A 15,931-nucleotide genomic window follows, 5' to 3' on the forward strand; every position below is an offset into this window, starting at 1 on the left:
AACTGTAAGTGCTGTTATTGTGAAGTGGAATAGTCTAGGAGCAACAACGGCTCAGCCGCACTCCAAGCTGCCTCTGGAAGCAACGTCAGCACAATAACTGTTCGCCTGGAACTTCATGAAATGGGATTCCATGGCCAAGCAGCCGCACACAAGCCTAAGATCACCATGCCAAGCGTCGGCTGGAGAGCTGTAAATCTCACTGCCATTGGACTCCCGAACAGTGGAAACGTGTTCTCTGGAGTTATGAATCACGCTTCACCATCTGGCAGTCCGACGAACGAATCTTGGTTTGGCAGAGGGGGAATAATGGTCTGGTGCTGTTTTTCATGGTTCGGGCTAGGCCCCTTAGTTCCAGTGAAGGGAAATCTTAACCCTACATCATACTAGGGGACCAACTCCATATTAATGCCCATGATTTTGAAATGGGTTTTTCAAAGAGCAGGTGTCCACCTACTTTTGGTCATGTAGTGTACTTTACAATATGCAAAACATAATGTCACTCCTGTGTTCGCAGCAGGACTGAGTTATTCCAATACGGAAGTTGTAGAACCACCTCTGTCTTAGAAGAAAAACAGCAAACACCAATTATCTATGTGAAGCTTTGTGGATTTATTATAGCATGTTGCCTACCCACCTGAAAGAATCGACATGTGGAATTATGCTAAATAAAATATACTGCACATACCACAACTGAGAACAGAGTACACTACGAGACACACCTCAGATTTTTCCTCCCCATAGAATGAGCATTTACCTTGAGTTATTACATGAATGACTCCAGTAATAAGTACATCACAAATATGAGCATCAGTTGCTTGCATTTCAGACAAAACCATACAAAGATACACACAGCCCAAACATTTCATAAAAAGACAATTGATAATACAATGTTCATTCTCTTGTATTGTATCATGAATGTATGTTCACTATATGAACACATGTATATATAGTGAACATACTCTTCCTCATGTAATATCACAATATATACAACAGTGTAATAATTGGCATCCTGTAATGTTAAACAGTATATATTGGCATTAATTACTAAGTACTGTATATGGCTGTCCTTCTGTTCACCGTGCATCTGGTCCTGAGTTTTCATATCATTAGTCTATCATGATCATGCATATCTCCCTTCTCACAGCTCTATTAATGTGTTGATGAGTGAAATAGAACAGATACAAGTACTCTCAGACAGGCTGCTAGGTGCAGGCACGGACTGGCCATAGGGCAGTTCAGGCAAATGCCAGATGGGCCAGTCTAAATTGTTGTTTTTGTGCAGAATTACCATTACTTAGATAATACTAGGGGCTTCAAGAAAAAAAGTGGGCCGGTGTGCTGGCCTCCAGGGGGGGGGGGTAAAGAAATGGGCCTGTGTGAATGCCCGGGCTGTCCGTCTGTGTCTGAGTGGAGCAGCAGGAGGCAGAAGGCATGCTGCCATCTCCATACATAATGCAACACTTTGGTGGTGGTGTTGCTTGGTGCTTGCTCCCATGCCCAGACAACCGGCATATGCTGACCACACTGCAAGTGCACAAGCGTTCCATCTCCAAGGCCTTGCTGTGAGTGTGGGTGGTGTTCCTCTTCGAGCCAGTACATCAGTAACATATGTACTGTTGTGATAAATGTGACATTTCTCTATACAGTTTATCATCAAAGACCTGGTAGACATGTCTTCTACGTGTCAATAGCCCAAATACTGTTTAAAAGTACTTCAGCGATATAGGGGGTGTTGGTAAATTCAATATAGAGTGTGCTCGGGCGTTCCTAAATTCAGAGTGTTGTCAGATTGTCCGTTCCTAAATTCAGAGGAGGGTTGACCCGAGCATTCTGACCTTACATCGGCAGTCAAGCACCCAAGCTAACTGGCTAACGTTGACTACTTCCAGACTAAAATGAGAAACACCTCTGTTAGGGTATGTAAAATGGTCAGAGCTGGTTAGGCTGTTTTCATGTCATCCAGTGTTGGTGACTGTAACTGTGCTGCTGGCAACAATTTAACTACGCTTTTTTGCCGACGTCTACTGACACCGGGCATATTCAACGGGTGTTGAGCATTCGTAAATTAATCACTTATTCTGCGCTCTGGCACCCTCAGACGAAAGTGCTCTGAAATCGGAGTAGATAACAAGAGCGAATTTACGAACGCACCCATAGAACACAACAAAGCAGGTTTCTTGTGTAAACTGCTACCAGGCACATTTTCTGAGAAGTCTGGAAAAATATAAATCCTTTTAATGAAAGACAGCCTTGAGCTGATAGAGGAACACAACAGCAGTTTTCACATGCTGCTTTTCAACTGTTACACCAGTGTTACACTAGTGTACACACCCTTATGTTATAGTAGGGGAAATTGTTTCCATAGCTAGGGCTGACAGTGAAGAGCAGAATCAACAGCCTCTGCATAATCAAAACAGTTGCTTTGTGAGAAGGTGTTAAAGTTCACAGTTTGTTATGTAATTTCCAGCTGAAGTACCAGCGGCCTGGCTTTGGCCACAAGTGAGACCTGGTCCGCCAGAACCAAGGCCCAGTGAGACACGGGTTCCCGCGTAGATGGAAACAGAAAAGTCTGAGCCTACACTGAGGTAAATCCTGTATGGAAATGCGCCAACAGTGTCGGAGTGCTTTAACAGTACATGGTTGGCAGTGAGAAACCATTTTAGGTTCATTTCAGGAATGTTTTAAAAGATAGGAATTGGATTGTCAGGCTACTCATAATGTTAGCTTAAGCATCTAGCTAACCTTTGCAAATAAACACATCAACACTTCTGGTCGCAATCACAGCAATCATCTCGATCCATTAGCTTTACAGCTCCATTGGTTGTCATTAAAACCATTCGAACAACATTTAAAAACCCATATATGCGGTACATACCACACTGCCCTCTGTATTAAAGTGTCAGATGTGAATTCATGATTACATCAATGTCTGTGTGAGACACCGAAAGAGGAAGCCAGCTGCCTCTTGTTATACAGTTAACTCACTCTCACCTCGTTCTTCATACACATCCAGTACATTATAATACATTATTACTTTCTCTTCCAGACCAATCAGAAAGCTCTGAACCACTATTGGCCACTAGGATCTGCCCATCGTCCCACATGATTGGCTGTGTTGAATCAGTGGCCAACTAATAGACACCAGTAGGATATTGTACATTTTTTATTTTTTCACTTGCGACTTCTCCGTTGCTGAATGTTTTGAGTCTTGATTGAATCATAAAAATGTGTAGCGTACAACAGTATATAATCAGCATACATCCTTTGTTTCTCATGGCAGTGTGTTGGAGTAGAGGTGATCTTTCCACCCACACACACCAAAGCTTTTCTTAAGAGTCCTTTCAGATTGGGTGATAGAGACCATTCCCTGTCCATCCTATCAACATCCTTCTCTCTGCAGCTCAGCTGCTGTTCAAAACAGGCCCATCACTCTCCTTCATCGGTCCTTCTGTATCGTTCTACCCATCCATCCATCTTCTCCAGTTCTCATCGGCTTCACAGGAGGTAAACAGCGTTATGATCCCTCATTCCTCTCAGAGCTCTCTGTAGGGGGTGGGGCCTCCTCTGCCGTGGGAGACTGGGCTTCTCCCAGACCATCTAGACAGAGAGACAAACCCACAGGACTGCAGTTAGTTAGCATTTTTCACCTAATTTCACCAGGAAAGACCCATTGGTTTAAAATCCTATTTTGTGAACAAAACCTGGAACCCTGGGCAAATAATTTTGTTTTAGGCCTACATCTACTAAATTAGACACAGAGACCGAGAGAGACACAGAACACAAAAAAACAGGTTAAGCTAACCCACCTGTGAGGTGGAGCTCGGACAATTTGAGTTGCAGGTCAGTGGGGTTGACCCCAGCCGGTGAACCCAGGATGTCAGGTAGCGCATTCCTTCTCCCCGAGCGACCCGAGGATGCAAAGTCCAGCTTGGGCTCTACCACCTCCGTCATCTCCTCAGGATCAGAACCCTGCTACTGCTGCCTGGGAGAGGGGGAATGGGGGAGAAGGAAGGGAGAGAGAGAGAGAAAGAGGGTAAAGAAATAATATAGTCACACCAAAAATATCTACTCTTCAGGATGAACTATTTTCTAGTGCCGTTTTTGTCCACTGGAGGGAGTCCTTGTAATATTGTGAAGACCTCAGATTTCTCACTTGTTTTTTTGCACCGCTCAAGCATTTCAATTTTTGTCCCTCTCAAAAAAACAGGTAACACATCTCATAGGACATTTATCTTCTAATGTTCCACCTCAGCTAGCACAGGGCTGTTTTCATCAGACATCATGCAGCTCAGATGGACATCATCCGTTTGTCAGTTTCATCTGGGACATGGCTGGAAACAATAGCTTTCTCCTCTTTGTATATACTGGCTGGCTGGCTGCCTGCCTGCTCTCATGGTGACCGCTGTAGTTGGGGAGTCTGTTTTGCATTCTCTAAGCTACATAAGCGACAGGCAGAATTACATCCTCGGTCTCACGCTATTGCGGGGGTGCACACAGCTAAACACCAGGGTTGGGCTCAATTCAGAATTGACTTCCACTCAACTCATGAGTCGAAATTCTAAATTGGCCACACCATAGGACGTAGAATTTGAATTCAAGTATCAGGAAGAATTTAATTCAGTACAATTGAAATAATGTTACACTCAGTCATAGAACATAAGTTTCATTGAATCTGACAGGTCACACTTCCAGATACCAAAGAATATATCCCTTTTCTCTGGAAATAACGTTAATATACTCTTTTAACTTTAGTGCTTAGAATATACCATTATATTTTCAACCATTTATTTTGTTTAACTTATTTCTGAAGGCCTCAGGGTCACCTTGAGATAAACTAATGCATTCTGGGAAATGTAGTATTCCCCCATTGAACAAAATCTAAGTAATTAATGAAATATAATAACTTTGAATATTCGCATACAGGTTTTGTTTTCCTTGATCATTAATTTTAAGAGTTTGTCCTGAAAATCTATTGTTTATGCATGTTTATACAATATACAGTGAGGGAAAAAAGTATTTGATCCCCTGCTGATTTTGTACGTTTGCCCACTGACAAAGAAATGATCAGTCTATAATTTTAATGGTAGGTTTATTTGAACAGTGAGAGAGACAGAATAACAACAAAAAAATCCAGAAAAACGCATGTCAAAAATGTTATAAATTGATTTGCATTTTAATGAGGGAAATAAGTATTTGACCCCCTCTCAATCAGAAAGATTTCTGACTCCCAGGTGTCTTTTATACAGGTAAAATCATGCAAGCTAACAGGTAAACAACGACGCAGTACAACAGTGGTGTGCAGAACGGCCTCTCGGAACACACAACTCATCGGTCCTTGACACGGATAGGCTATTGCAGCAGACGACCACACCGGGTTCCATTCAGCTAAAAACAAGAAGAAGTGGCTCCAGTGGGCACGCCATCACCAACACTGGACAATTGAGGAGTGGAAAAACATCCTGGTCCGATGAATTCCGGTTCCTGTTGCGTCATGCTGATGGCAGAGTCAGGATTTGGTGTAAGCAGCATGAGTCCATGGCCCCATCCTACCTGGTGTCAACGGTACAGGCTGGTGGGGAATGTTTTCCTGGCACACGTTAGGTCCCTTGATAACAATTGAGCAACCTTTCCATGCTCCGTAGAATTCAAGCTGTTCTGGAGGAAAAGGGGAGGGGGGGGTCAGACCTGGTACTAGATGGGTGTACCTAATAAACAGTTTGTTTAGACAACACCTAATAAAGAAATCAGAGGCATTTTAATTTAATTTCACTGAATTCAATTGAATTTCCTTTAAATTGCAATTCTGTATCCTGTTAACTACTTCAAAATTAAATTAGAAAAAAGTCAAGAATTCAATTCTGAATTGAGCCCAATCCTGACACACACAGCGATAGGAAGAAAAAAAACTGCACAATGTGCACATGCATTTCTACACAAACACACTGAGCTGCTGTTTCTATGGCAACGGGTGAAAAAACCCCTCTGGCAAGCAAATGAACCATTCCCTCTTCTCTTTCTCTGTCAGTATTCAGTTCTCTTAAAATAACCCAGTCTTCTTCAGTACAATCCCTGTCTCCACAACCATATTGAGGGGCCACACACACACATTAAAGGACAGGGGCCACAGGTTGGCCATCTGTTAGCCCTGAGCACTAGTGTGAGCCTAATGGTTCCTCCACCTATCCATCACTGGTTTGTCGTGGCCTAGTTTCAATATGACGTCATCATAATCACTGTGTCCTGGTATCACACAACCCTTTCATGCAATCACACACCCAAACACACCTCCTCGCCGGGCAAATGTTGACTGGTGTCAGGGAAACACTGGCATAAGGTGGGAGGATCAGTAAGTCCTCATACCATGTCAACATAATGACACAGCAGTTGAGTGTTCTGACATGGGTAAGGAGATGTGTGCATGCACAAGACAGCCCTTTGTCAACAGTTGTTCTCTCTCTCCCTCTCTACTTCACTTCACTTCACACCTCTATCTCTCTCTACTTCACTTCACACCTCTCCCTCTCTCTACTTCACTTCACACACACCTCTCTCTCGCTACTTCACTTCACACACACACACACCTCTCTCTCGGTACTTCACTTCACACCTCTCTCTCGCGCTACTTCACACCTCTCTCTCGCGCTACTTCACTTCACACCTCTCTCTCACGCTACTTCACTTCACACCTCTCTCTCACGCTACTTCACTTCACACCTCTCTCGCGCTACTTCACTTCACACCTCTCTCGCGCTACTTCACTTCACACCTCTCTCGCGCTACTTCACTTCACACCTCTCTCGCTACTTACTTCACACCTCTCTCTCGCTACTTCACTTCACTTCACACCTCTCTCTCACGCTACTTCACTTCACACCTCTCTCTCGCGCTACTTCACACCTCTCTCTCGCGCTACTTCACTTCACACCTCTCTCGCTACTTACTTCACACCTCTCTCTCGCTACTTCACTTCACACCTCTCTCTCTCGCTACTTCACTTCACACCTCTCTCTCACGCTACTTCACACCTCTCTCTCTCGCTACTTCACTTCACACCTCTCTCTCACGCTACTTCACTTCACACCTCTCTCTCTCGCTACTTCACTTCACACCTCTCTCTCGCTACTTCACTTCACACCTCTCTCTCGCTACTTCACTTCACCTCTCTCTCGCGCTACTTCACTTCACACCTCTCTCTCGCGCTACTTCACTTCACACCTCTCTCTCGCGCTACTTCACTTCACACCTCTCTCTCGCGCTACTTCACTTCACACCTCTCTCTCGCGCTACTTCACTTCACACCTCTCTCTCTCGCTACTTACTTCACACCTCTCTCTCGCTACTTCACTTCACTTCACACCTCTCTCTCGCTACTTCACTTCACTTCACACCTCTCTCTCGCGCTACTTCACTTCACACCTCTCTCTCACGCTACTTACTTCACACCTCTCTCTCACGCTACTTACTTCACACCTCTCTCTCGCTACTTCACTTCACACCTCTCTCTCACGCTACTTACTTCACACCTCTCTCTCACGCTACTTCACTTCACACCTCTCTCTCACGCTACTTACTTCACACCTCTCTCTCGCTACTTCACTTCACACCTCTCTCTCACGCTACTTACTTCACACCTCTCTCTCACGCTACTTCACTTCACACCTCTCTCAAATTCAAGCTGCTTTATTGGCATGAAAAACATTGTCAATATTGCCAAAGCAACAATGTATACAATATACATTGTAATAAAATTATAAACAATAACAAATAATAATATAAAATGGCAGTAAATAATAATACAAAAATAACAATAAAATGGTAACAGTCAATAGTAGAATGTAATGTAATAAATATAAAAATCTAAATATGGAAAATTAAACTAGAACTAACTTAGAACTAAATAACGGTCATCTTCACCATTACATCAGTACTACAACTACTATCATCATTACCACTACTACTATCACCACCACCATTACTAAACTGCTATCATTACCATTACCACCCATACCACTACTATTTGGAATGATAAACAACAATAATAATAGTAATAATAAGTAAGTTACTGCTTACGATGCAGATGTTATTATTCAGTGTCCCTCAGGCTATGGCAGGCAAATACATATTTGGCTGCAAGAGGAGCCATTGCTCCTTCGCACATGAATATTTTTACTTTTTCCTCTGGGTTTAATAAGTTCAAATTGTGAATAAATGTAGTCATTTCTGTGAATAATGAATCTCTCAGTGAGGAATATTTCTCACAGTAAAGGAGAAAGTCAATCTCTGTCTCTACCTCTCCTGTTGTGCAGTGACCACATGCACGCTCCTCTTTGGGTAGCCATGTCTTTTTATGTCTGCCGGTTTCTATTGCCAATCGGTGGTCACTCAGCCTGTACTTGGTAAGGATCTGTCTCTGCTTCGTATCTCTGAGAGAGTAGAGATAATCAGCCAATTCATATTCTCTCTTTAGGGTCAGATAGCAATTTAGTCGGCTTTGGGATTTTGTTTCGTTTTTTCCAATGTTGTAAATATGAGTCCTTTGACTGGTTCATGATTTTGTTTATTTGAATTCTTTCTTTTGAAGCAGTGCTGGTGTCAGCTTGGTTGCTGAGGTCCAACACCAGCTGACTGAGAGGGCTCGTTTCTGGGCTCAGCTCTTGGGTTTGAAGTGCTTTAAATTGCAGACTTCAATTTGGACTTGAATTTAGATGTAGCCAAAATTGTAATGATTATTTCCCAATTCTGCCCTACATGCATTAGTTGGTGTATTTCTCTGGACTTGTAGGATTTTCTGACAGAATTCTTTCTGCATGTAGGGCTTCAATTGGATGTTTGTCCCACATTTTAAATTCCAGTTTATCGAGCGGCCCCCAAACCTCACTTCCGTAAAGAGCTATTGGTAGGATTACACTGTCAAATATTTTGGTCCAAATTCTAAATTGGGATGTTGATTTTGAATAATTTCATTTTTATTGCATACAATGCTCTGCGGGCTCTTTCTTTGAGTGCATTCACTGCCATATTAAAGTTTCCCAATGCAGATATGGTCAGACCAAGGTAGGTGTAATTTTTTGTGTGTTCAATTATGGTGTTGTTCAGGGTGAATTTATATTTGTGTTTCTGACATCTTTTTTGGGGGGGGGGGAAAATCATGATTTTCGTTGTTTGGAAATTTACTGCCAGGGCCCAATTATGGCAATATTGCTCTAGAATATTAATGTTCTGTTGAAGACCTTCTTTGGTTGGTGATAGAAGTACCAAGTCATCAGCATATAGCAGGTATTTCACCTCTGTGTCAAATAGTGTGAGTCCTGGGGCTGGAGAATGGTCCAACATGTCTGCTAATTCATTGATATAAATGTTGAAAAGATTTGGACTCAAACTGCAGCCTTGTCTCACACCTTGACGTTGTGAAAAGAATTCTGTTCTTTGGTTTTTATTGCACACTTATTTGCTGTGTACATGCATTTTATTTAGTCATACACCTTAACACCAAGCCCACTTTGGAGAATTTTGTAAAATAGCCCTTAGTGCCAAATAGAATCAAATGCTTTTTTAAAGTCAATAAAGCAAGCAAAGATTTTGCCCTCTTTTTGTTGGTGGACGTGTTTATTAATTATTGTGTGTAAGATGTATATATGGTCAGTAGTGCGATGGTTAGGGAGAAAGCCAATTTGACATTTACTTATAAAACATTTTTCTTGAAGAAAGGTTTGAATTCTTGAATTCAAAATGCTACAGAAAACCTTTCCCAAGTTACTGTTTACGCAAATTCCCTGTAATTATTGGGGTCTGATTTGTCTCCACTTTTGTGGATAGGGGAGATGAGCCCCTGGTTCCAGACATCAGGGAAGTAGCCAGAAGTTAAAACCATGTTGAACAATTTAAGCACAGTATTTTGCAACTCAGGTGTGATGTTTTTCAGCATTTCATTTCTGATGTTGTCTAGACCACAAGCCTTCTTTGATTTAATAGATTTGAGCTTTTCATTTAGTTCTTGTTGGATTATTGGGTAATCTAATGGATTTTGGTTGTTTTAATGACTGATTCAAGGATGTTCAATTTTTCTTTAATTTCTAATTGGTTCTGTTGTAAGTCTTTTTGTGGGATGTTTTTGTATAGATTATCAAAATAAGTTTTCCAAATTCCTACATCTTGTATGGCTAATTCTTGTGGCTTTGTTGTGCTTAAATCGTTCCACATGTACCAGAACTGATTTTGGTCAATTGCGTTTTCAATTTCATCAAGTGTCTTGTTGGTATAATTCAATTTCTTGCATTTCAGTGTTTGTTTATATTGTTTCAGAGTTTCAAAGTATTCATATCGTAGCTCTGGGTTGTTTTGCAGCTTATGTTTTTCGTTTGACATTTGTCTTAGGTGTTTTGTAATTGTTTTACATTCCTTATCAAACCATTTGTCAGAAACATTTAGTTTTTTGTTTCTGATGTTGCATTTCTTTGGCTTTCTCAAATTTGCTTTCGATGCTGCTTTTTGGAATATGGAGCTGATGTTTTGAGTAGCCGAATTGACACCATCTTTATTGTTTTGGTATTGTGAGTTATTGAAAAACTCTATAGAGTTCATCATTTCATTTGAGTTCAATGTTTCAATGAATCTCTCTGCACTGTTTGGAGCCCATCTGTACGATTGGTTTATGTTGTAGAGTTTATTGGGCTGTTTTTTTGAATGAGTATTGCCGGTTAATTTATTCAGAAAGACGTTGATCTGACAATGGTGTCTGTGGTCTGACAGTGAATGCACTAATGGAGGAGGGGTCAATGTCAGTGATGGCATAATCGACTACACTTGTTCCAAGAGCTGAGCAGTAAGTAAACTGACCTAAAGAGTCCCCTCTGATTCTACCATTAAGCATGTACCGGCCTAAAGCTCAACAGAGATGCACTCCTTCCCATTTTTGTTCAGGACTGTTTCTATTATTTATAATAGGGCTACTGTACAAGGAGGGGTGTCCAAATATTTTACATTTACATTTTAGTCATTTAGCAGATGCTCTTACCCAGAGCGACTTACAGTAGTGAATGCATACATCTCATACATTTTTTTTGTGCTGGCCCCCCGTGGGAATCGAACCCACAACCCTGGCGTTGCACAACACCATGCTGGCGTTGCAAACACCATGCTCTACCAACTGAGCCACAGGGAAGCTGTAGCTCAGTTGGTACCAGTGTTCTGGTTACCTCCCGCATCAGTGTAGTCAGGCTCAGAACCTGTTCTTGCATTGAAATCTCCACAAAGAAGCACTTTACCCTCTGCCTGAAATGTAATGATTTCTGTATGGAGATTGTCAAAAAACTGATCATCATAATATGATGAATCTGAAGGAGGAGCATAAGCTGCACATATGTATACATCATTGTCACAATAGATTGTACCTTTGTTAAGTTTTAGCCAAATGTGACTGGTACCTTTTTACATTTCATTCAGTGCTAAGTCCTGCTTATGCCAAATGATGATTCCACCTGAGTCTCGACCCCGTTTAACATTTTTATGTTTGATTGATGGTAGTAAACTTTCTCTATAGCCTGAGGGACACTGAGTATCTATGTCTCCACAACACCATGTTAAATATAAATATATATAAATAAATATTTATATATATATATATATATAAATAAATATATATATAAATAAATAAATATATAAATAAATATATATATATATATATATATATATATATATATAAATAAATATATATATAAATAAATATATAAATAAATATATAAATAAATAAATATATATAAATAAATAAATAAATATATATAAATAAATATATATAAATAAATATATATAAATAAATAAATATATATAAATAAATATATATATATAAATTTATTTATTTATAAATAATATATATATATACATACACACACACACACACACACACACACACACACACACACACACACACACACACACACACACACACACACACATACACCATGACATATAATTATTATTATAATACCGGTGCCAATACAAGTAGAGCTGTGATGTGATGGGCCAGGTCCAGTAGAGCTGTGTTGTGATGGACCTGGTCCAGTAGAGCTGTGTTGTGATGGGCCTGGTCTAGTAGAGCCGTGTTGTGATGGGCCTGGTCTAGTAGAGCTGTGTTGTGATGGGCCTGGTCTAGTAGAGCTGTGGTGTGATGGGACGGGTCTAGTCGTGTTGTCCTGAGGCGGGTCTGGTCTGGTAAATCTGTGCTGTGTTGGGCCTGGTCTAGTAGAGCTGTGCTGTAATAAGCCGTGTCCGGCTCTTTTCTCCTGGGGCTGGTGGAGGTACTGTTGTTTCAGAATGTGGGGCGGGGGGACCTCTGTTGCTGGGGTGATGGGTGTGTGGGTCCCTGCCAAATGTTGCATCTTTTAGGTCCTTGGCAAAGGTTCTGATACTGTCCTGATCCAGATGTACATTATGGTATAAGTGTTGACATGTCAGAGTGGGGTGGTGAGCTGTTCTGACGTTGAGCAGTGAGGCACAGTCCACAGTGATATGTTGATTTATTTTGTTCATCAACTGTCCTGGGAAGTCTTTTCTTGGTAGGAGGGTGGACACAACTATATTGGTTGCTGGGAACATAGCCTGTGCCCGTTCTGCCACTCTTCTCACTGCCCCAGATACATTTTCACCTTTGGCATGAAGGTCGTTTGTGCCAGTGTGGATGATGATGTTGTCGGGGGTGTCAGTCCTGGTCTGACTGAGTAGCTGCATTGCACTGTCAGTTGTAGGACACCAGAACGTATACACCTGGTGTCTAGGGAATCATCTTTCCTGGACTAAGAACTTCCCATTTGAATCAATAAGGATTGCAGTTGTGGGTGATTATCTGGGTGGAGCAGACTGGGAGACTGGTATTCTGACCTGGGCTGGAGCAGACTGGGAGGCTGGTATTCTGTCCTGGGCTGGAGCAGACTGGGAGGCTGGTATTCTGTCCTGGGCTGGAGCAGACTGAGAGGCTGGTAGGTTGACCTGGGCTGGAGCAGACAGTGTGGCTGGTTGGCTGACCTGGGCTGGAGCACACTGTGCTGGAGCAGACTGGGAAGCAGGTAGGCAGACATGGGCTAGAGCAGACTGGGACGCTGGTTGGCTGATCTGAGCTGGAGCAGACTGGTAGGCTGGTGCAGTGTCATCAGGCTGTGTGGTGGAGGCCATGCTGGTCTCAGGTTCTGCTTGTGTTATGCCAAGCTGGTCGACATGTTCTCTAGAGGCAGAGGACATAATGACTCGCTGCTGGTTGAGGGTGTCAATGTACCCCTCTCTTTGTTCTAGCTCCTTTCTTGTTGTGCTCAGATGGTCTCTGAGGTCATCATTTGTCTGACTCAGTTTGTCCATTCTGCTTTCGAATTTAGCAATAGATGCTCTGCTCTCCTCCCTGAACTGTTTCATCTCTTCTTTTAGTTTTTGGACAGTGTCCTCCTCTTGAAGCTTGTTCTCTCTGAGTTCTATGACCTCTGCTTCGACTAGAGAGAGGGTGTTGTGGAAACGTTGCATAGCAGGTGTTCTTGTTGTTGTAGGCATGTCCTTGGCTCTGTCTGCTGCAGGTGAGGTAGGAAGAGAGACACTGAGGGCTTCTTGCTGGGTCACAGAGACCGTTGGGGCCTGCTTTTCTCCATCTCCCTCCTTGACTTTTTCCTCAGTTTCTGAGATGATTTCAGCTTCTGCTTTTAGGGTAGCAAACCTATTCTCAAAAGCCTGGAGGCTTGAATCATTGCCTTGTATCAATACAGTTCCATTATTATATAATTTTACTGTTTGATACGTGTTGCTCTGGTCAGCTTCTTCAAAAATGCTGATCTGACATCCTTGGCTGATGCCTCTCTTTTTTGAGAAAGGGAAATGGTTGCAAATAACCCTTTTCCATATGTGCCCTCGTTTAATATTAAACATTACATTTGCTCTTGTTTTGCAACTGTCAAGATCTGCAAACAGGCATTCATGGTTCTGTCCCATCAACAAACCTTTGAAACTTTTCTTAGCTTTCTCTGTTTGGATGTCTGGTGGGTAAACAATTTCCATAGCAACGCTGGTGATGTTGGCTACAGTTGCAATAGAAGCGTTGTTTCTTGTATTATTGCCTCTTGTGTCTTTAGAGGACTGTTTCACTTTGATGTCCTTTTTCTTCTGTCCTTATTTTGTCTTTCTTTTCTTCTGTTAACTAGATATTCTTTGTTATTCTTTGTTAGCTAGCTAGCTTCTTCCAGGAGAGCCCCTAGCAACTGCTTAGCAACTGGTAAACAATTCAGCTAGCTAAGATAAATGTACAATTTTATGAAAAATAGTTCAGCTTTTGAAAAAGCCTATCTTCTTTGTTTGTTGCTTGTTTTGTCTCCTATTCAGTCTTGCAGTTTTATTTAAATTTTTTCCCGATGTACTTCACTCTAAAAACCATGTCAATCTCAATATTTGTAGTAGCTCATTTTTTTCAGCAGCTGCTTCTCAATTTGGATCTCTCTCTCTCTCTCTCTCTCTCTCTCTCTCTCTCTCTCTCTCTCTCTCCTCTCTCACTCTCTCACTCTCCCTCTCACTCTCTCACTTCACACCCCCCCCTCTCTCTACTTCACACCCCCCCTCTCTCTCTCTCCTTCACACCCCTCTCGCTCTACTTCACACCTCTCTCTCTCTCTCTCTCTCTCTCTCTCTCTCTACTTCACTTCACACCCCCCCCTCTCTCTACTTCACTTCACACCCCCCTCTCTCTCTCTCTCTCTCTCTCTCTCTCTCTCTACTTCACACCTCTCTCTCTACTTCACCCCCCCTCTCTCTCTCTCTCTCTACTTCACTTCACACCCTTCTCTCTCTCTCTACTTCACACCTCTCTCTCTCCTTAATTTCACACCCCTCTCTCTCTCTACATCACTTCACACCCCTCTCTCTACTTCACACCCCTCTCTCTCTCTCTCCTTAATTTCACACCCCTCTCTCTCTCTCTACATCACTTCACACCCCTCTCTCTACTTCACACCCCTCTCTCTCTCTCTCCTTAATTTCACACCTCTCTCTCTCTCACTCTACTTCACACCTCTCTCTCTCTCTACTTCACTTCACACCCCTCTCTCTCTCTCCTTAATTTCCCACCCCTCTCTCTCTCTACTTCACTTCACACCTCTCTCTACTTCACACCTCTCTCGCTCTGCTCTCTCACTCACTTTCTCACACTGCTCTCTCTCTCACTTCACACCTCTCTCTCTCTCTACTTCACTTCACACCCCTCTCTCTCCCTACCTCCCTACTTCACTTCACACCTCTCTCTCTCACTGCTCTCTCTCACACTTCACACTGCTCTCACTCTCTCACACTTCACACCCCTATCTACTTCACACTGCTCTCACACACTTCACACCCCTATCTACTTCACACTGCTCTCACACACTTCACACCCCTATCTACTTCACACCTCTCTCTCACACTTCACACCCCTCTCTCTACCTCTCTGTCTCTCTCTCACTCTCACTCACACTGCTCTCTCACTCTCTCTCGCACTTCACACTGCTCTTTCACACCTCTCTCTTTCTACTTCTCTCTCTCTACTTCACACCTCTCTCTCGCTCTCTCACACTTCACACTGCTCTTTCACACCTCTCTCTTTCTACTTCTCTCTCTCTACTTCACACCTCTCTCTCGCTCTCTCACACTTCACACTGCTCTCTCACTCACACTTCTCTCACTCTCTCTCACACTGCTCTCTCTCTCACACTTCACACCTCTCTCTCTCTCTCTCTCCCACTTGTAAATCACTCCCACTCATCCTGTCCTTGTCTCTCTCCACAATCTCATATAGAAATTCTCCCTCCAGCATTTCTCTGTTTTGACCCTGGCCTATTTCATAGTGAAAATAACGATAATACATTTAAAATGTGAGTTTTTCTCCAACTGAAAATGCTTTACATTCAATAGGATACTAGACATCTCACCCCAGGTC

At 42.4% G+C, this 15,931-nt stretch overlaps 1 protein-coding gene across 1 annotated transcript in view; it reads right to left on the reverse strand.

The window, feature by feature from the left end:
- Positions 1-3,147: 3,147 nt before the first annotated feature.
- Positions 3,148-15,931, reverse strand: part of LOC115175716 (cAMP-dependent protein kinase inhibitor alpha) — a 41,042-nt gene continuing 28,258 nt past the window's right edge. The window contains exons 2-3 of the mRNA XM_029735180.1: positions 3,807-3,982; positions 3,148-3,597 (exon numbers count right to left, since the gene is read on the reverse strand). Of these exons, the coding sequence (XP_029591040.1) occupies positions 3,515-3,597; positions 3,807-3,951 (228 nt within the window). The 5' untranslated portion in view covers positions 3,952-3,982 and the 3' untranslated portion in view covers positions 3,148-3,514. The remainder of the gene's footprint in view (positions 3,598-3,806; positions 3,983-15,931) is intronic.

The sequence above is a fragment of the Salmo trutta genome, chromosome 36 (assembly GCF_901001165.1).
Source record: "Salmo trutta chromosome 36, fSalTru1.1, whole genome shotgun sequence".
In the NCBI taxonomy this organism is placed as follows: Eukaryota; Metazoa; Chordata; class Actinopteri; order Salmoniformes; family Salmonidae; genus Salmo; species Salmo trutta.